This window comes from Salvelinus namaycush, unplaced genomic scaffold, assembly GCF_016432855.1.
Source record: "Salvelinus namaycush isolate Seneca unplaced genomic scaffold, SaNama_1.0 Scaffold533, whole genome shotgun sequence".
In the NCBI taxonomy this organism is placed as follows: domain Eukaryota; kingdom Metazoa; phylum Chordata; class Actinopteri; order Salmoniformes; family Salmonidae; genus Salvelinus; species Salvelinus namaycush.
Window position 1 is genome coordinate 82,736 of NW_024061235.1, and position 21,479 is coordinate 104,214.

Sequence of the window (21,479 nt, forward strand, 5' to 3'; positions counted from 1 at the left end):
GAAGCTGCCAGAGGAGTCAGTGTGAATGTGAAGCCCTCACACAGTGACTTCAGGAGAACCTGTACCAAACGTTTTGCAACCCTAGTTGCCTCCACGGTTGAGAAGACACGGCAACACAGCAGGCAGCAACCGGCTGAACGTTTGAAGTTGGTCGGTGTAGATTGCGAACGGCTCCAGGAACTTCACAAGATGTTCTAGCTTGGCCCAGTCACGCTCTGCCCTCGTCCTCAGATTTCTGCCCTCGTCCTCAGATTTCTGCCCTCGTCCTCAGATTTCTGCCCTCGTCCTCAGATTTCTGCCCTCGTCCTCAGATTTCTGCCCTCGTCCTCAGATTTCTGCCCTCGTCCTCAGATTTCTGCCCTCGTCCTCAGATTTCTGCCCTCGTCCTCAGATTTCTGCCCTCGTCCTCAGATTTCTGCCCTGTTAGCTAATGATCTTTCTATTTGAAACATCGCCATCTACTGGCAGCATTTACCCACCAGATTCAGACGCTCGAAAACCCTATTAGAAAAAAATGTAATACCTCATTTGATTTTTGCCAATAGTTTAGAATTTAAAAAACGAAACAATTTGTTTTTTATTTTATTTTGTTGTCCTCTTTTTAAATCTCTCTCTCTGTCTTTCTGTCTCTCTGTCTCTCTCTCTCTCTCACTCTCTCTCTCGGGCTCTCTTCTTTCTCTCTCTCTCTCTCTCACTCTCTCTTTCTCTCTCTCTCTTTCTCTCTCTGTCGAGCGCTCTCTCTCTCTCGCTGTCTCTCGCTCTCTCTGAGATTAACTTGGGGTAAGCTTCCCTGCAGGACTCCTGCTCCATCGTTGAACACTGCTTGATAATCCTGCCTTTTCTCTTCTCACCTGGGTTTCTCTTTTCTCTTTCCGTTTCTTTCCCTTTTTCTGTTGCTCATTCCTGTTGCCTAGGCGATCTATCAGACTCCCCACGTGCCTTCAAGAAAGGTTGGTGTCTCTCCCTCTCCCTCTTATTTTCTCCATCTCTCCCTCTCCTCTTTCTTCCCTCCATCTCCCCCTCTCCTCTTTCTTCCCTCCATCTCCCCCTCTCCTCTTTCTTCCCTCCATCTCCCCCTCTCCTCTTTCTTCCCTCCATCTCTCCCTCTCCTCTTTCTTCCCTCCATCTCTCCCTCTCCTCTTTCTTCCCTCCATCTCCCCCTCTCCTCTTTCTTCCCTCCATCTCCCCCTCTCCTCTTTCTTCCCTCCATCTCCCCCTCTCCTCTTTCTTCCCTCCATCTCCCCCTCTCCTCTTTCTTCCCTCCATCTCCCCCTCTCCTCTTTCTTCCCTCCATCTCCCCTTCTCCTCTTTCTTCCCTCCATCTCCCCCTCCTCTTTCTTTCTTCCCTCCATCTCCCCCTCTCCTCTTTCTTTCTTTCTTCCCTCCATCTCCCCCTCTCCTCTTTCTTCCCTCCATCTCCCCCTCTCCTCTTTCTTCCCTCATCTCTCCCTCTCCTCTTTCTTCCCTCATCTCCCCCTCTCCTCTTTCTTCCCTCCATCTCCCCCTCTCCTCTTTCTTCCCTCATCTCTCCCTCTCCTCTTTCTTCCCTCCATCTCCCCCTCTCCTCTTTCTTCCCTCCATCTCCCCCTCTCCTCTTTCTTCCCTCCATCTCCCCCTCTCCTCTTTCTTCCCTCCATCTCCCCCTCTCCTCTTTCTTTCTTCCCTCCATCTCCCCCTCTCCTCTTTCTTTCTTCCCTCCATCTCCCCCTCTCCTCTTTCTTTCTTCCCTCCATCTCCCCCTCTCCTCTTTCTTTCTTCCCTCCATCTCCCCCTCTCCTCTTTCTTTCTTCCCTCCATCTCCCCCTCTCCTCTTTCTTTCTTCCCTCCATCTCCCCCTCTCCTCTTTCTTTCTTCCCTCCATCTCCCCCTCTCCTCTTTCTTTCTTCCCTCCATCTCCCCCTCTCCTCTTTCTTTCTTCCCTCCATCTCTCCCTCTCCTCTTTATTTCTTCCCTCCATCTCCCCCTCTCCTCTTTATTTCTTCCCTCCATCTCCCCCTCTCCTCTTTTTTTCTTCCCTCCATCTCCCCCTCTCCTCTTTCTTTCTTCCCTCCATCTCCCCCTCTCCTCTTTCTTTCTTCCCTCCATCTCCCCCTCTCCTCTTTCTTTCTTCCCTCCATCTCCCCCTCTCCTCTTTCTTTCTTCCCTCCATCTCCCCCTCTCCTCTTTCTTTCTTCCCTCCATCTCCCCCTCTCCTCTTTCTTTCTTCCCTCCATCTCTCCCTCTCCTCTTTCTTTCTTCCCTCCATCTCTCCCTCTCCTCTTTCTTTCTTCCCTCCATCTCTCCCTCTCCTCTTTCTTTCTTCCCTCCATCTCCCCCTCTCCTCTTTCTTTCTTCCCTCCATCTCCCCCTCTCCTCTTTCTTTCTTCCCTCCATCGAAACCATCACTATTTTCTGTTTCTCCTATTCTATTTCAGTCCCCTCTCTATTAATTATCCATTCAACTGTTATGATTACCCACAAGGGGGGTGGGGGAATCACGTGTCAAATAACAGTCTGGTCAAAAGTAGGGCACTAATAGGGTATCAAAGTAGGGCCCTAATAGGGTATCAAAGTAGGGCCCTAATAGGGTATCAAAGTAGGGCCCTAATAGGGTATCAAAGTAGGGCCCTAATAGGGTATCAAAGTAGGGTATCAAAGTAGGGCCCTAATAGGGTATCAAAGTAGGGCACTAATAGGGTATCAAAGTAGGGTATCAAAGTAGGGCCCTAATAGGGTATCAAAGTAGGGCACTAATAGGGTATCAAAGTAGGGCACTAATAGGGTATCAAAGTATGGCACTAATAGGGTATCAAAGGAGGGCATCAAAGTAGGGCCCTAATAGGGTATCAAAGTAGGGCCCTAATAGGGTATCAAAGTAGGGCACTAATAGGGCATCAAAGTAGGGCCCTAATAGGGTATCAAAGTAGGGCACTAATGGGGTATCAAAGTAGGGCACTAATAGGGTATCAAAGTAGGGCATCAAAGTAGGGCCCTAATAGGGTATCAAAGTAGGGCACTAATAGGGTATCAAAGTAGGGCATCAAAGTAGGGCCCTAGTAGGGTATCAAAGTAGGGCCCTAGTAGGGTATCAAAGTAGGGCCCTAGTAGGGTATCAAAGTAGGGCCCTAGTAGGGTATCAAAGTAGGGCCCTAGTAGGGTATCAAAGTAGGGCCCTAGTAGGGTATCAAAGTAGGGCCCTAGTAGGGTATCAAAGTAGGGCCCTAGTAGGGTATCAAAGTAGGGCCCTAGTAGGGTATCAAAGTAGGGCCCTAGTAGGGTATCAAAGTAGGGCCCTAGTAGGGTATCAAAGTAGGGCCCTAGTAGGGTATCAAAGTAGGGCCCTAATAGGGTATCAAAGTAGGGTATCAAAGTAGGGTATCAAAGTAGGGCACTAATAGGGTATCAAAGTAGGGTATCAAAGTAGGGCCCTAGTAGGGTATCAAAGTAGGGCCCTAATAGGGTATCAAAGTAGGGCCCTAATAGGGTATCAAAGTAGGGCCCTAGTAGGGTATCAAAGTAGGGTATCAAAGTAGGGCCCTAATAGGGTATCAAAGTAGAGCCCTAATAGGGTATCAAAGTAGGGTATCAAAGTAGGGCGCTAATAGGGTATCAAAGGAGGGCACTAATAGGGTATCAAAGTAGGGCATCAAAGTAGGGCCCCAATAGGGTATCAAAGTAGGGCCCCAATAGGGTATCAAAGTAGGGCCCTAATAGGGTATCAAAGTAGGGCCCTAATAGGGTATCAAAGTAGGGCCCTAATAGGGTATCAAAGTAGGGCTTCAAAGTAGGGCCCTAATAGGGTATCAAAGTAGGTCCCTAATAGGGTATCAAAGTAGGGCTTCAAAGTAGGGCCCTAATAGGGTATCAAAGTAGGTCCCTAATAGGGTATCAAAGTAGGGTATCAAAGTAGGGCCCTAATAGGGTATCAAAGTAGGGCCCCAATAGGGTATCAAAGTAGGGCCCCAATAGGGTATCAAAGTAGGGCCCCAATAGGGTATCAAAGTAGGGCCCTAATAGGGTATCAAAGTAGGGCCCCAATAGGGTATCAAAGTAGGGCCCCAATAGGGTATCAAAGTAGGGCCCCAATAGGGTATCAAAGTAGGGCCCCAATAGGGTATCAAAGTAGGGCCCTAATAGGGTATCAAAGTAGGGCCCTAATAGGGTATCAAAGTAGGGTATCAAAGTAGGGCCCTAATAGGGTATCAAAGTAGGGCCCTAATAGGGTATCAAAGTAGGGCCCTAATAGGGTATCAAAGTAGGGCCCTAATAGGGTATCAAAGTAGGGTATCAAAGTAGGGCCCTAATAGGGTATCAAAGTAGGGCCCTAATAGGGTATCAAAGTAGGGCCCTAATAGGGTATCAAAGTAGGGCCCTAATAGGGTATCAAAGTAGGGCCCTAATAGGGTATCAAAGTAGGGCCCTAATAGGGTATCAAAGTAGGGTATCAAAGTAGGGCCCTAATAGGGTATCAAAGTAGGGCCCTAATAGGGTATCAAAGTAGGGCCCTAATAGGGTATCAAAGTAGGGCCCTAATAGGGTATCAAAGTAGGGCCCTAATAGGGTATCAAAGGAGGGCCCTAATAGGGTATCAAAGGAGGGCACTAATAGGGTATCAAAGGAGGGCACTAATAGGGTATCAAAGTAGGGCATCAAAGTAGGGCCCTAGTAGGGTATCAAAGTAGGGTATCAAAGTAGGGCCCTAATAGGGTATCAAAGTAGGGCATCAAAGTAGGGCCCTAATAGGGTATCAAAGTAGGGCCCTAGTAGGGTATCAAAGTAGGGTATCAAAGTAGGGCCCCAATAGGGTATCAAAGTAGGGCCCTAGTAGGGTATCAAAGTAGGACCCTAGTAGGGTATCAAAAGGAGGGCCCTAGTAGGGTATCAAAAGGAGGGCCCTAGTAGGGTATCAAAAGGAGGGCCCTAGTAGGGTATCAAAAGGAGGGCCCTAGTAGGGTATCAAAAGGAGGGCCCTAGTAGGGTATCAAAAGGAGGGCCCTAGTAGGGTATCAAAAGGAGGGCCCTAGTAGGGTATCAAAAGGAGGGCCCTAGTAGGGTATCAAAAGGAGGGCCCTAGTAGGGTATCAAAAGGAGGGCCCTAGTAGGGTATCAAAAGGAGGGCCCTAGTAGGGTATCAAAAGGAGGGCCCTAGTAGGGTATCAAAAGGAGGGCCCTAGTAGGGTATCAAAAGGAGGGCCCTAGTAGGGTATCAAAAGGAGGGCCCTAGTAGGGTATCAAAAGGAGGGCCCTAGTAGGGTATCAAAAGGAGGGCCCTAGTAGGGTATCAAAAGGAGGGCCCTAGTAGGGTATCAAAAGGAGGGCCCTAGTAGGGTATCAAAAGGAGGGCCCTAGTAGGGTATCAAAAGGAGGGCCCTAGTAGGGTATCAAAAGGAGGGCCCTAGTAGGGTATCAAAAGGAGGGCCCTAGTAGGGTATCAAAAGGAGGGCCCTAGTAGGGTATCAAAAGGAGGGCCCTAGTAGGGTATCAAAGTAGGACCCTAGTAGGGTATCAAAAGGAGGGCCCTAGTAGGGTATCAAAAGGAGGGCCCTAGTAGGGTATCAAAAGGAGGGCCCTAGTAGGGTATCAAAAGGAGGGCCCTAGTAGGGTATCAAAAGGAGGGCCCTAGTAGGGTATCAAAAGGAGGGCCCTAGTAGGGTATCAAAAGGAGGGCCCTAGTAGGGTATCAAAGTAGGGCATCAAAGTAGGGCCCTAGTAGGGTATCAAAGTAGGGTATCAAAGTAGGGCCCTAGTAGGGTATCAAAGTAGGGTATCAAAGTAGGGCCCTAATAGGGTATCAAAGTAGGTCACTAGTAGGGTATCAAAGTAGGGTATCAAAGTAGGGCCCTAATAGGGTATCAAAGTAGGGCACTAATAGGGTATCAAAGTAGGGCACTAATAGGGTATCAAAGGAGGGCCCTAATAGGGTATCAAAGGAGGGCCCTAATAGGGTATCAAAGGAGGGCCCTAGTAGGGTATCAAAGTAGGGTCCTAGTAGGGTATCAAAGTAGGGCCCTAGTAGGGTATCAAAGTAGGGCCCTAGTAGGGTATCAAAGGAGGGCCCTAGTAGGGTATCAAAGGAGGGCCCTAGTAGGGTATCAAAGGAGGGCCCTAGTAGGGTATCAAAGGAGGGCCCTAGTAGGGTATCAAAGGAGGGCCCTAGTAGGGTATCAAAGGAGGGCCCTAGTAGGGTATCAAAGGAGGGCCCTAGTAGGGTATCAAAGGAGGGCCCTAGTAGGGTATCAAAGGAGGGCCCTAGTAGGGTATCAAAGGAGGGCCCTAGTAGGGTATCAAAAGGAGGGCCCTAGTAGGGTATCAAAAGGAGGGCCCTAGTAGGGTATCAAAAGGAGGGCCCTAGTAGGGTATCAAAAGTAGGGCCCTAGTAGGGTATCAAAAGTAGGGCCCTAGTAGGGTATCAAAAGTAGGGCCCTAGTAGGGTATCAAAAGTAGGGCACTACATTTGGGTTCCCGAGTGGCACAGCGGTCTAAGACACTGGATCTCAGTGCAAGAGGCGTCACTACAGTCCCTGGTTCAAATCCCGGCTGTACATCCGGCCGTGATTGGGGGTCCCGTAGGGCGGCGCACAATTGGCCCAGCGTCGTCCGGGTTAGGCCGTAATTGTAATTAAGAATTTGTTCTTAACTGACTTTCCTAGTTTAATTAAAGGTTCAATAATAATAAACATAGTGAGTAGGGCATCTATAGGGACACTAGAGACTATAGGGACACTAGAGACCGTCCTATACAATGTTATTTCTATGTCTGGAGCTCTCTGTCTGTCTCTGTCGCGCTCTGCCGCTCTGTCTCTGTCCCTCTGTCTCTGGCGCTCTGTCTCTGTCTCTCTGGCTCTGTCGCTCCCGGTCTCGCTCTCCCTATCGCTCCGTCTCGATCGGTCTCTCGCTCTGTGTAAAGAGACTAGAGAAACCATTTTTCTCCACTTCTCCTCTCTCCCAAGTCGTCATCACATCCTCAGTCCATTTATCAAAGTCATTTTCCTAATTGTTTCACCCAGTCTCCGGTCTGTTCCCTCCGACCCCTCTCTCCTTCCCTGGCGCTCTGCTATGAGCAGCTCCGTCTGGAGCGGAGGGTTCCACTGATCCACAGGCAGGCGCAAAGTGGCCCATTTTCTCTACTGTCAGACGGAATGAGAGGGGGACTTATGTCTGATTTGGGTTTAACATGGTGCTCTAGCTGGACTGTGTACGGTCAATCACAGAACCTTGTTTGCACTCTAAATTACCCCCAATATAGTACACTACTACAGGGCCCATAGGGTTCACTGTATAGGGAATTAGTGCTGCCATTTGAGACTGGCCCTATATGACCTCTGTTAATATTCTAGATAAAAGCCAGGGTCTTCTCTGTTAATATTCTAGATAAAAGCCAGGGTCTTCTCTGTTAATATTCTAGATAAAAGCCAGGGCCTTCTCTGTTAATATTCCAGATAAAAGCCAGGGCCTTCTCTGTTAATATTCCAGATAAAAGCCAGGGCCTTCTCTGTTAATATTCCAGATAAAAGCCAGGGCCTTCTCTGTTAATATTCCAGATAAAAGCCAGGGTCTTCTCTGTTAATATTCCAGATAAAAGCCAGGGTCTTCTCTGTTAATATTCCAGATAAAAGCCAGGGCCTTCTCTGTTAATATTCCAGATAAAAGCCAGGGCCTTCTCTGTTAATATTCCAGATAAAAGCCAGGGCCTTCTCTGTTAATATTCCAGATAAAAGCCAGGGCCTTCTCTGTTAATATTCCAGATAAAAGCCAGGGTCTTCTCTGTTAATATTCCAGATAAAAGCCAGGGCCTTCTCTGTTAATATTCCAGATAAAAGCCAGGGCCTTCTCTGTTAATATTCTAGATAAAAGCCAGGGACTTCTCTGTTAATATTCCAGATAAAAGCCAGGGACTTCTCTGTTAATATTCTAGATAAAAGCCAGGGTCTTCTCTGTTAATATTCTAGATAAAAGCCAGGGCCTTTTCTGTTAATATTCTAGATAAAAGCCAGGGTCTTCTCTGTTAATATTCTAGATAAAAGCCAGGGCCTTCTCTGTTAATATTCTAGATAAAAGCCAGGGCCTTTTCTGTTAATATTCTAGATAAAAGCCAGGGCCTTTTCTGTTAATATTCTAGATAAAAGCCAGGGCCTTTTCTGTTAATATTCTAGATAAAAGCCAGGGCCTTTTCTGTTAATATTCTAGATAAAAGCCAGGGCCTTTTCTGTTAATATTCTAGATAAAAGCCAGGGCCTTTTCTGTTAATATTCTAGATAAAAGCCAGGGCCTTTTCTGTTAATATTCTAGATAAAAGCCAGGGCCTTCTCTGTTAGTAATCTAGATAAAAGCCAGGGCCTTCTCTGTTAATATTCTAGATAAAAGCCAGGGTCTTCTCTGTTAATATTCTAGATAAAAGCCAGGGTCTTCTCCTGGTACAATAGCTTCTGCTGTGTTGTGATGGCAACACACCTGTGCAGTGAACTGTAGCTGTGTCTGTCTGCATTTTCATTGTTTGTGTTTTGTTGTTGTCTTGTCGAACCAACCGCTGGCTAGTCAACAGATGAACCTATTAGCCTAGTGCTCCTGTGACACTCTGTGATGGCACGTACACTAACAGATACTGACAGTGTCTGCTCTGACATCAGCTCTGACATCAGCTCTGACATCAGCTCTGACATCAGCTCTGCAGCGGTCAACCATCAACAGGGTTAGGGAGTAACAGATTACAAACAAATATACAGTGGGGAGAACAAGTATTGGACACACTGCCGATTTTACAGGTTTTCCTACTTTACAGGTTTTCCTACTTACAAAGCATGTAGAGGTCTGTAATTTTTATCATAGGTACACTTCAACTGTGAGAGACGGAATCTAAAACAAATATCCAGAAAATCACATTGTATGATTTTTAAGTAATTAATTTGCATTTTATTGCATGACATAAGTATTTGATCACCTACCAACCAGTAAGAATTCCGGCTCTCACAGACCTGTTAGTTTTTCTTTAAGAAGCCCTCCTGTTCAATTATTAGAAAATGGAAGAAGTTCAAGATGACGGTCAATCAACCTCGGTCTGGGGCTCCATGCAAGGTCTCACCTCGTGGGGCATCAATGATCATGAGGAAGGTGAGGGATCAGCCCAGAACTACACGGCAGGACCTGGTCAATGACCTGAAGAGAGCTGGAACCGCAGTCTCAAAGAAAACCATTAGTAACACACTACGCAGTCATGGATCCCCCTGCTCAAGCCAGCGCATGTCCAGGCCCATCTGAAGTTTGCCAATGACCATCTGGATGATCCAGAGGAGGAATGGGAGAAGGTCATGTGGTCTGATGAGACAAAAATAGAGCTTTTTGGTCTAAACTCCACTCGCCGTGTTTGGAGGAAGAAGAAGGATGAGTACAACCCCAAGAACACCATCCCAACCGTGAAGCATGGAGGTGGAAACATTCTTTGGGGATGCTTTTCTGCAAAGGGGACAGGACGACTGCACCGTATTGAGGGGAGGATGGATGGGGCCATGTATCGCGAGATCTTGGCCAACAACCTCCTTCCCTCAGTAAGAGCATTGAAGATGGGTCGTGGCTAGGTCTTCCAGCATGACAACGACCCGAAACACACAGCCAGGGCAACTAAGGAGTGGCTCCGTAAGAAGCATCTCAAGGTCCTGGAGTGGCCTAGCCAGTCTCCAGACCTGAACCCAATAGAAAATCTTTGGAGGGAGCTGAAAGTCCGTATTGCCCAGCGACAGCCCCGAAACCTGAAGGATCTGGAGAAGGTCTGTATGGAGGAGTGGGCCAAAATCCCTGCTGCAGTGTGTGCAAACCTGGTCAAGAACTACAGGAAACGTATGATCTCTGTAATTGCAAACAAAGGTTTCTGTACCAAATATGAAGTTCTGCTTTTCTGATGTATCAAATACTTATGTCATGCAATAAAATGCAAATTAATTACTTAAAAATCATACAATGTGATTTTCTGCATTTTTGTTTTAGATTCCGTCTCTCACAGTTGAAGTGTACCTATGATAAAAATTACAGACCTCTACATGCTTTGTAAGTAGGAAACACTGCCGATTTTGCAGGTTATCAAATACTTGTTCTCCCCACTGTATATATTATCCGTTACGTTACCAGCAAAACTATTGTACTCAGATTACAGATACTTTTGAAAAACTAGCTGATTACTGAGAGGATTACTTTTAAATTCAGGATGTTTGCGGGAAAAAAATCTTTGACACTTCTCTGTTTTCTCAATGACATTCAAATCAGCGTTGAATAAAGGCGCAAGTTTAAGTTTGTTCCACCTGAGTGAGTCTGACCACCAATCAGAGACCACTATGGTGACACACCAAATGATGACCACCAATCAGAGACCACTATGATGACACACCAAATGATGACCACCAATCAGAGACCGCTATGATGACACACCAAATGATGACCACCAATCAGAGACCACTATGATGACCCACCAAATGATGACCACCAATCAGAGTGGTGATCATTTTGTTACTGTTTATGTTTCATCTGTGGATTTGCCCTTTATGGTTGAATTCAAAATGTCACCAACTAAAAGGTCAACAATAGGCCTGTAGCAAATGCAGCATGTGACACTCATTTATCACCTGTAAACAGAACTTTATGACATGTAAACAGAACTTTATGACATGTAAACAGAACTTTATGACATGTAAACAGAACTAGAACTTTATGACATGTAAACAGAACTTTATGACATGTAAACAGAACTTTATGACATGTAAACAGAACTTTATGACATGTAAACAGAACTAGAACTTTATGACATGTAAACAGAACTTTGTGACATGTAAACAGAACTTTATGACATGTAAACAGAACTTTATGACATGTAAACAGAACTTTATGACATGTAAACAGAACTAGAACTTTATGACATGTAAACAGAACTTTATGACATGTAAACAGAACTAGAACTTTATGACATGTAAACAGAACTAGAACTTTATGACATGTAAACAGAACTTTATGACATGTAAACAGAACTTTTCAGTTGGGCTCAAAGCCATTCCATGAACACAGCATTTATTTTTCAACTCGAATCAATGAGCCTAATCAGTCGTCCGCAATCATAATCAACACAGTACGACTGGCTAATAAGTCCTTAGTTTTGGGGTCATACTCTGGTAACACAACTTCCATATAAGTCCTGTTCTTGAGGATCAAGGGGTGTAACATTTACTGTAATGACTGGAATTCAGATAGACTTTGGTTTTTAACGTGAAGATATAATTTAATCATATTTTTATATGTAGTAGGAAGCGATGGGTTAGAAGAAGCCTACATAACCAACCCATAAAGTAAAATTTAACATCCATATATGGTCGGCTATGTAAACTTTAACATTGATTTATCCTGCAATTGATGTCGTTCAATTGGTAACATACATGTTTGTCTTCCTCTAATGCTTCTTAAAGGGGACAGTAATCTAAAAGTAACTGAATGTAATCAGATTACATCACTGAGTTTGGGTAATCTAAAAGTAACTGAATGTAATCAGATTACATCACTGAGTTTGGGTAATCTAAAAGTTACGTTACTGATTAAAATGTTGGACAGGTAACTAGTAACGGATTACATTTAGAAGGTAACCTAGACAACCCTGACAATCAACACAGACTATTGTTCTCCACTAAGACCAATCATTCAGTAATGGTCTTAACCCTGACCCTCTCTCTCTGTCTCTCTCTCTCTCTGTCTCTGTCTCTCTCTCTGTCTCTCTCTCGCTCTCTCTCTGACTCTCTCTCCCTCTGTCTCTTTCTCTCTCTCTTTTTCTCTCTCTCTCTGTCTCTCTGACTGTCTCTCTCTCTCTGACTGTCTCTCTCTCTCTGACTGTCTCTCTGTCTCTCTCTCTCTCTCTCTCTGACTGTCTCTCTGTCTCTCTCTCTCTCTCTCTCTGACTGTCTCTCTGTCTGTCTCTCTGTCTCTCTGTCTGTCTCTCTGTCTCTGTCTCTCTCTCTCTCTCTGTCTTCAGCCCTCTCAATTCAATTCAATTCAAGGGGCTTTATTGGCATGGGAAACATGTGTTAACATTGCCAAAGCAAGTGAGGTAATAATAATATACAAAAGTGAAATAAACAATAAAAATTAACAGTAAACATTACACATACAGAAGTTCCAAAAGAATAAAGACATTACAAATGTCATATTATGTCTATATACAGTGTTGTAACGATGTGCAAATAGTTAAAGTACAAAAGGGAAAATAAATAAGCATAAATATGGGTTGTATTTACAATGGTGTTTGTTCTTCACTGGTTGCCCTTTTCTTGTGGCAACAGGTCACAAATCTTGCTGCTGTGATGGCACACTGTGGTATTTCACCCAGTAGATATGGGAGTTTATCACAATTGGATTTGTTTTCGAATTCTTTGTGGGTCTGTGTAATCTGAGGGAAATATGTCTCTCTAATATGGTCATACATTTGGCAGGAGGTTAGGAAGTGCAGCTCAGTTTCCACCTCATTTTGTGGGCAGTGAGCACATAGCCTGTCTTCTCTTGAGAGCCAGGTCTGCCTACGGTGGCCTTTCTCAATAGCAAGGCTATGCTCACTGAGTCTGTACATAGTCAAAGCTTTCCTTAAGTTTGGGTCAGTCACAGTGGTCAGGTATTCTGCCGCTGTGTACTCTCTGTTTAGGGCCAAATAGCATTCTAGTTTGCTCTGTTTTTTTGTTAATTCTTTCCAATGTGTCAAGTAATTATCTTTTTGTTTTCTCATGATTTGGTTGGGTCTAATTGTGCTCTTGTCCTGGGGCTCTGTGGGGTGTGTTTGTGTTTGTGAACAGAGCCCTAGGACCAGCTCTCTCTCTCTCTCTCTCTACATCTGTCTCTCTCCGTTAATTTATTCATGGTGTATCTTCTTTGTGTGTATTCTATGTTATTTATTTACCGTCTGGTCCCTAGCTTCTTATTTGACTCTATACTCCAGTTTGTGGCACCCAGTAGATTCTATAAGACTGAACTGAGTTCTGGAAGTTGTTTTTAATGAAGAAGGTCAAAGGACACTGAGTTTAGAGCATGGAACTGTTTCCTGTAAAGCTGCTGAACCTCCGGACTAAAGACGAAGCCTGAGGCTCTACACAGAGGATGGCGCAACTATTAAGAATGTGGTATATTGAAGCAAGAATTTGATTCGAACGATATCATCAGTGAGTCCAGTTGGACTACAGTCACACAACCCACTGTCTCCCTCTCTGTTTTCTGTTCCTCTAATCCCTGACCTCGAACCTCTCTCCTGCCCCCTACAGGTTCAGGGATGTACGGCCAGGACGGGCTGATCGGAGCCGAGGAGAGGATCATCAACAGCATGCCCAAGGTCAACAACAACATGGTGAGAGATCTGTCTGTCTGGCCGCCTGTCTGGCCGTCTGCCTGGCCGCCTGCCTGTATTTTTCTGACTGTCCGTCCGTCCGTCCGTCTTTCACCGCTATAGACATCTTGTATACAGTATAACTTCAATGGTAACCGCACAAGTCAGAGTAAACTGCTGATCACCTGATCAATAATCAATGATAGTGGACAGTGTCTGAGATCCCCTCTTCTCAACTTAATGTCCTTCTGCCCCTTAAATACAGTTCCTTCAGAACGTATTTACACGTTGCTGTTGTTGTCGTTACAACCTGAATTCAAAATGGAGGACATTTTAGATTTTATGTCATTGATCTACACACAAAAGCCCGTAACGTAAAAGTAGAATTACGTTTTTAGAAATGTTTACAAATTAATAAAAGCTGAAAGGGGGAACGAGGGATACCTAGTCAGTTGTACAACTGAATGCCTTCAGCATTTTAACCCAACCCCCTCGGAATCAGAGAGGTGCGGTGGGTGGGGGCTGCCTTAATCAACATCCACGTCTTCGATGCCCGGGGAACAGTGGGTTAACTGCCTTGCTCAGGGCCCGGGGAACAGTGGGTTAACTGCATTGCTCAGGGCCCGGGGAACTGTGGGTTAACTGCCTTGCTCAGGGCCCGGGGAACTGTGGGTTAACTGCCTTGCTCAGGGCCCGGGGAACAGTGGGTTAACTGCCTTGCTCGGGGCCCGGGGAACAGTGGGTTAACTGCTTTGCTCAGGGCCCGGGGAACAGTGGGTTAACTGCCTTGCTCAGGGGCAGAACGACAGATTTTTACCTTGTCAGCTCTGGAAATGTCTTGAGTCAATAAGTATTCAACCCCTTTGTTATGTCAAGCCTAAATAAGTTCAGGAGTAAACATTTGCTTAACAAGTCATATAATAAGTTGCATGGAGTTTTCCATGATAAAAAATAAACGTAGTGGAGCTTAAGCACAGGCCAAATCCTAGAGGAAAACCTGGTTCAGTCTGCTTTCCACCAGACGCTGGGAGATTAATTCACCTTTCAGCAGGACAATAACCTAAAACACAAGGCCAAATCCTAGAGGAAAACCTGGTTCAGTCTGCTTTCCACCAGACGCTGGGAGATTAATTCACCTTTCAGCAGGACAATAACCTAAAACACAAGGCCAAATCTACACTGGAGTTGCTAACCAAGAATGTTCCTGAGTGGCAGAGTTACAGTTTTGACTTAAATCTACTTGAAAATTTATGGCAAGACCAGAAAATGGTTATCAAACAATTTGACAAAGTTTGAAGAATTTTGAAAATAATAATTGGCAAATATTGCACAATCCAGGTGTGGAAAGCTCTTAGAGACTTACCCAGAAAGACTCACAGCTCGTAGAGACTTACCCAGAAAGACTCACAGCTCGTAGAGACTTACCCAGAAAGACTCACAGCTCGTAGAGACTTACCCAGAAAGACTCACAGCTCGTAGAGACTTACCCAGAAAGACTCACAGCTCGTAGAGACTTACCCAGAAAGACTCACATCTGTAATCGCTGCTAAAAGTGATTCTAACATGTATTGACTCAGGGAGTTGAACACCTATCTAATCAAGATATATTCGTGTTTTATTTTACATTAATTTTTTTTTACAAATGTTACTATTTTTCTTCCACTTCGTGTTTTGTGTAGATCGTTCAAACCAATGACAATTAAATCAATTTTAATCCCACTTTGTAACACAACAAAATGTGGATAAAGTCAGGGGGTGTGAATACTCTCTGAATGCACTGTAGTGTGAATACTCTCTGAAATGACCCTAAAACAACTCAGGGTTCTGGTGAATAGGCTGGAATATCCAGATATGATAGTAGATCAAGTATATCTAACAATAGATAGTAATATATGTAATAAGTAATATATATAGTAGTATAGATAGTAATATATATAGTAGTATATCGTAGTATAGATAGTAATATATGTAATAAGTAATATATATATATATATATATATATATATAGTAGTATATCTAAATATAGATAGTAATATATGTAATATATATAGTAGTATAGATAGTAATATGTAATAAGTAATATATATTGTAGTATAGATAGTAATATATGTAATAAGTAATATATATATATATGTGTATATATGTATATGTATATATATATGTATAGATAGTAATGTACCTGCTTAGCTCTGATATATCATCAAGCTTTAGATGAGATGCACCATCCTATAGTCCATGGATCACCACTAAAACAGAGAGGATGTAGTCCATGGATCACCACTAAAACAGAGGATATAGTCCATGGATCACCACTAAAACAGAGAGGATGTAGTCCATGGATCACCACTAAAACGGAGAGGATATAGTCCATGGATCACCACTAAAACAGAGAGGATGTAGTCCATGGATCGCCACTAAAACAGAGGATATAGTCCATGGATCACCACTAAAACAGAGAGGATATAGTCCATGGATCGCCACTAAAACAGAGAGGATATAGTCCATGGATCGCCACTAAAACAGAGAGGATATAGTCCATGGATCACCACTAAAACAGAGAGGATGTAGTCCATGGATCGCCACTAAAACAGAGAGGATATAGTCCATGGATCACCACTAAAAACAGAGAGGATATAGTCCATGGATCACCACTAAAACAGAGAGGATATAGTCCATGGATCACCACTAAAACAGAGAGGATATCGTCCATGGATCACCACTAAAACAGAGAGGATATAGTCCATGGATCACCACTAAAAACAGAGAGGATGTAGTCCATGGATCACCACTAAAACAGAGAGGATATAGTCCATGGATCACCACTAAAACAGAGAGGATATAGTCCATGGATCACCACTAAAACAGAGAGGATATAGTCCATGGATCACCACTAAAACAGAGAGGATATAGTCCATGGATCACCACTAAAACAGAGAGGATATAGTCCATGGATCACCACTAAAACAGAGAGGATATAGTCCATGGATCGCCACTAAAACAGAGAGGATATAGTCCATGGATCGCCACTAAAACAGAGAGGATATAGTCCATGGATCGCCACTAAAACAGAGAGGATATAGTCCATGGATCGCCACTAAAACAGAGAGGATATAGTCCATGGATCGCCACTAAAACAGAGAGGATATAGTCCATGGATCACCACTAAAACAGAGAGGATATAGTCCATGGATCGCCACTAAAACAGAGAGGATATAGTCCATGGATCACCACTAAAACAGAGAGGATATAGTCCATGGATCACCACTAAAACAGAGAGGATGTAGTCCATGGATCGCCACTAAAACAGAGAGGATATAGTCCATGGATCACCACTAAAACAGAGAGGATATAGTCCATGGATCGCCCCTAAAACAGAGAGGATATAGTCCATGGATCACCACTAAAACAGAGAGGATATAGTCCATGGATCACCACTAAAAACAGAGAGGATGTAGTCCATGGATCGCCACTAAAACAGAGAGGATGTAGTCCATGGATCACCACTAAAACAGAGAGGATATAGTCCATGGATCACCACTAAAACAGAGAGGATATAGTCCATGGATCGCCCCTAAAACAGAGAGGATATAGTCCATGGATCACCACTAAAACAGAGAGGATATAGTCCATGGATCACCACTAAAACAGAGAGGATATAGTCCATGGATCGCCACTAAAACAGAGAGGATATAGTCCATGGATCGCCACTAAAACAGAGAGGATATAGTCCATGGATCGCCACTAAAACAGAGAGGATATAGTCCATGGATCACCACTAAAACAGAGAGGATATAGTCCATGGATCGCCACTAAAACAGAGAGGATATAGTCCATGGATCACCACTAAAACAGAGAGGATATAGTCCATGGATCACCACTAAAACAGAGAGGATGTAGTCCATGGATCGCCACTAAAACAGAGAGGATATAGTCCATGGATCACAGTATTTCACAGTAGCCATCTTCTTTCTGCATGCTCTCATTTACCAGAAGCATCATGTCTCCTCCTTCCTCTTGGATCCTGCAGATGAATGTTTGTCATGTGTTTGTCATGTGTTTGTCAGGCAGATCCAAGGCCAAGCGTATAACTGTGTTTGTGTAATGCAGTCGTGTTCTTTTTTTAAATGTTTGTTATGCATGACAGTATTATTGTTTTTGCACATGTGGAGTCCAAACACAGAACAATCAGAGTTAAAACATTACATTTTATATTACATGAAACTATAAATGGTTGTTTGTCTGTAGCAGGAACCTCTAGGTAACCTAGACAACCATAAACATGTGTTCTGAAGAGAACCTCTAGGTAACCTAGACAACCATAAACATGTGTTCTGAAGAGAACCTCTAGGTAACCTAGACAACCATAAACATGTGTTCTGAAGAGAATCTCTAGGTAACCTAGACAACCATAAACATGTGTTCTGAAGAGAACCTCTAGGTAACCTAGACAACCATAAACATGTGTTCTGAAGAGAACCTCTAGGTAACCTAGACAACCATAAACATGTGTTCTGAAGAGAATCTCTAGGTAACCTAGACAACCATAAACATGTGTTCTGAAGAGAACCTCTAGGTAACCTAGACAACCATAAACATGTGTTCTGAAGAGAACCTCTAGGTAACCTAGACAACCATAAAGCCTCTGATCTTTACAGACTGAACACACAACCAGTCTCTATGCTTCTCTGCCCCCTTCTCAACCAACAGACACGCACTATGGTAGATAGGTGTACATGAACACACAATACTCCATATCTCACACACACACACACACACACAATACTCCATATCACACACACACACACACACACACACACACACACACACACACACACACACACACACACACACACACACACACACAATACTCCATATCACACACACACACACACACACACACACACACACACACACACACACACACACACACACACACAATACTCCATATCACACACACACACACACACACACACACACACCGAGCCATGTCAGCGGTGTAACCTGGGCCCTGTGTGTGTGTGCTGTCAGCAGGTGGTTGATGAGACTCTGGATGTAAAGGAAGTGATATACAGTGCTGAGAGAGTCAGCGTTATGCATGGTGATGAGCTGGTGAGTACAGCACAGTGCCCCCATCTGGTTAACATGGGGAACTGCTGGTGAGTACAGCACAGTGCCCCCAACTGGTTAACATGGGGAACTGCTGGTGAGTACAGCACAGTGCCCCCATCTGGTTAACATGGGGAACTGCTGGTGAGTACAGCACAGTGCCCCCATCTGGTTAACATGGGGAAGTGCTGGCAGGAAGGGGAGGGATGGGTGAAGGAAAGAGGGAAGGAAAGAGAGGGAGGGATAGGGGAAGGAAAGAGAGGGAGGGATGGGGGAAGGAGAGGAAGAAGCGAGAGGGAGGGTAGGATGGAGAAGAAGCGGGAGGGAGGGTAAGATGGGGATAAAGGGGGAAACCAAAGAAGCATAAGTCCCTCTGTTTATTCATAGTGTGAGAAACTCCCATCTACACGTCTGCACCAGGTTTGACTCTCCATGTTGCACCATCCTGACGGGACTTTCTGCATGGATGCATGTATGTGTTGGAATGTACACAGGTTCCACTGAATGTATTTATCCACACAAAGAGCTGAGGCACCTCAGCATCTGTGTGAGTGGGACCAGACAGATCCTATGGCTGCCTGTGGATGGACTATTCATCCTGCATCAAACTCAATGGGTTATTACCATGACAGGGTCGTGACAGGGCTTTACATATAGTCACCGTAAGGTAGTTATAAATAGATTGTTCAAGATAAAGATTGTTTTTTTAATATATCATGCATGTGTTCACTCTGATGTCATGTCTGTCTTATAGTGTTTGTTTTTGTCTTTACACAAACTAACTCTCTCTCTCTCACTCTGTCTCTCTCTCCTCTCTCTCTGTCTCTCTCTCTCGCGCTCTCTCTCGCGTTCTCTCTCGCGCTCTCTCTCGCGCTCTCTCTCGCGCTCTCTCTCGCGCTCTCTCTCTCGCGCTCTCTCTCTCTCGCTCTCTCGCTCGCTCTCTCGCTCTCTCTCTCGCTCGCTCTCTCGCTCGCTCTCTCGCTCGCTCTCTCGCTCTCTCGCTCGCTCTCTCTCTCGCTCGCTCTCTCGCTCTCTCGCTCGCTCTCTCTCCTCTAGGAATCCTACCGCCCTCTGGGCGAGGACTTCAGCTTCGGGAGCTCTGCTCTGATTGGTCTGCTGGTGATAGCGGTGGCCATAGCAATGGTGATAGTGATCAGCCTGGTTATTCTGAGGAAGAGACAGTACGGAACCATCAGCCACGGCATTGTGGAGGTGAGCTACGACATCACACACACACACACAGTACGGAACCATCAGCCACAGCATTGTGGAGGTGAGCTACGACATCACACACACACACACACACACAGTACGGAACCATCAGTCACGGCATCGTGGACAAACGCATACACACACAAGCCAATGCATATGGTGCGTAAACACACACACACACACACTCAACACAGTACTTGTAGCTCAATCCATTCTCTAAGGTCTCTGTACTCAGGATAATAAGTTATTTTTGCTCAGGTTCTAGTTCACCCCTGACCTGACCTCGAAACCTCTGTACTCAGATAACCTCTCTGCTCAGGGCAAATAACCGGCCGTAGAGTTTGATTACAGGACTGTTGATACCTTTAAGCTCTGCCTATTTCACCCCTGACCTGTCCTGTGATAGGTTGACCCCATGCTGACCCCAGAGGAGCGCCACCTCAGCAAGATGCAGAACCACGGTTACGAGAACCCCACCTACAAATACCTGGAACAGATGCAGATCTAGGATTCGCTGTGGCACCAAGCAGAGAGGAGGGGGCAACATACTACTGACCAATAACAAAACATACTCCTCAAAAATCATTTGCATAATTACATCAGATTACAATACATATATTGGATTTGTTTTAAAACTGATCCTTGACAAAATCCTGCTAAAACTACTGCTACTATTGTACTATACAGCTCCCTTTGAATCATGTGGTTTCTTTTAAAAAGGAGATGTACCTATCTCTGTTTTATATAATATGTGATTTAATTATTAATTATTACGATTACTCTCTGAAGATCAAGATGTATTACATTTCTTCTGATGTTTTTTTTTTTTAATTTGTTGTTTTTAAAAACATGCAACAAGGTAAAAAAACCAAGCAACGCATGGAAGACTGTGACAACACAGCGAGGGGGACACTAACGTTTTCTTTCCCATCGTACCAGTGTCCCCAAATACCTTCTGACGGTTTTCTCATAATAACATGTTGTTGGTGTCTTTTTCAATAGATTGCTTGTATATGAAGGTTCTTTGTACCTAATTAAATGATGTAGTAAAGTAAATGTAGTTTTACTATAAAGTATAGTAAAACTACAAATGAGGAAAAAGAATGAAAACAAAATCATGAATTCAGATACTTTCTATTCTTTGTTATGATTACAAACAAAATATACATAAACAGTTTAAAATTATATATATATATATATATATAGTAGCTGTTTTTATTCCACCAGGGAAGATGTTGAGACTGTGGGATGGTGGCTGGGCTGGGTTGGGATGTTTTGGTACGGGCATGATGCGGCCAGACAGACAGACAGGAGAGTAGACAGACAGACAGGAGAGTAGACAGACAGACAGGAGAGTAGACAGACAGAGACAGGAGAGTAGACAGACAGACAGGAGAGTGTGCAGACAGGAGAGTGCACAGACCCCCAGCTGATCTCACACAACTCAGACCATACTTACCCCTTATTACCCCCTGACCCATCTCAATGAACTGACTAGACTTACCCCTTATTACCCCCTGACCCATCTCAATGAACTGACTAGACTTACCCCTTATTACCCCCTGACCCATCTCAATGAATATGATGATCACCCTGTTCATAGTCCACACATTTCATATGTGAATGAATTATGGAAGAGTGACCATATTTTGGCTCCTGATATGTTCTCTGATGGGTTGTAGTGGTCCAGAGTCCATGTTTTGGCTCCTGATATGTTCTCTGATGGGTTGTAGTGGTCCAGAGTCCATGTTTTGGCTCCTGATATGTTCTCTGATGGGTTGTAGTGGTCCAGAGTCCATGTTTTGGCTCCTGATATGTTCTCTGATGGGTTGTAGTGGTCCAGAGTCCA

General features: G+C 44.4%; 1 protein-coding gene across 1 annotated transcript in view; it reads left to right on the forward strand.

Annotated features, from left to right (window-relative positions):
* aplp2 (amyloid beta (A4) precursor-like protein 2) overlaps positions 1-21,207 on the forward strand; it is a gene marked incomplete at its 5' end in the record, with an annotated part of 68,955 nt that extends 47,748 nt beyond the window's left edge. Inside the window, 4 exons of the mRNA XM_038986637.1 lie at positions 13,251-13,333; positions 18,341-18,421; positions 19,475-19,630; positions 20,037-21,207. Of these exons, the coding sequence (XP_038842565.1) occupies positions 13,251-13,333; positions 18,341-18,421; positions 19,475-19,630; positions 20,037-20,138 (422 nt within the window). The remainder of the gene's footprint in view (positions 1-13,250; positions 13,334-18,340; positions 18,422-19,474; positions 19,631-20,036) is intronic.
* Between the last annotated feature and the right edge of the window lie 272 nt (positions 21,208-21,479).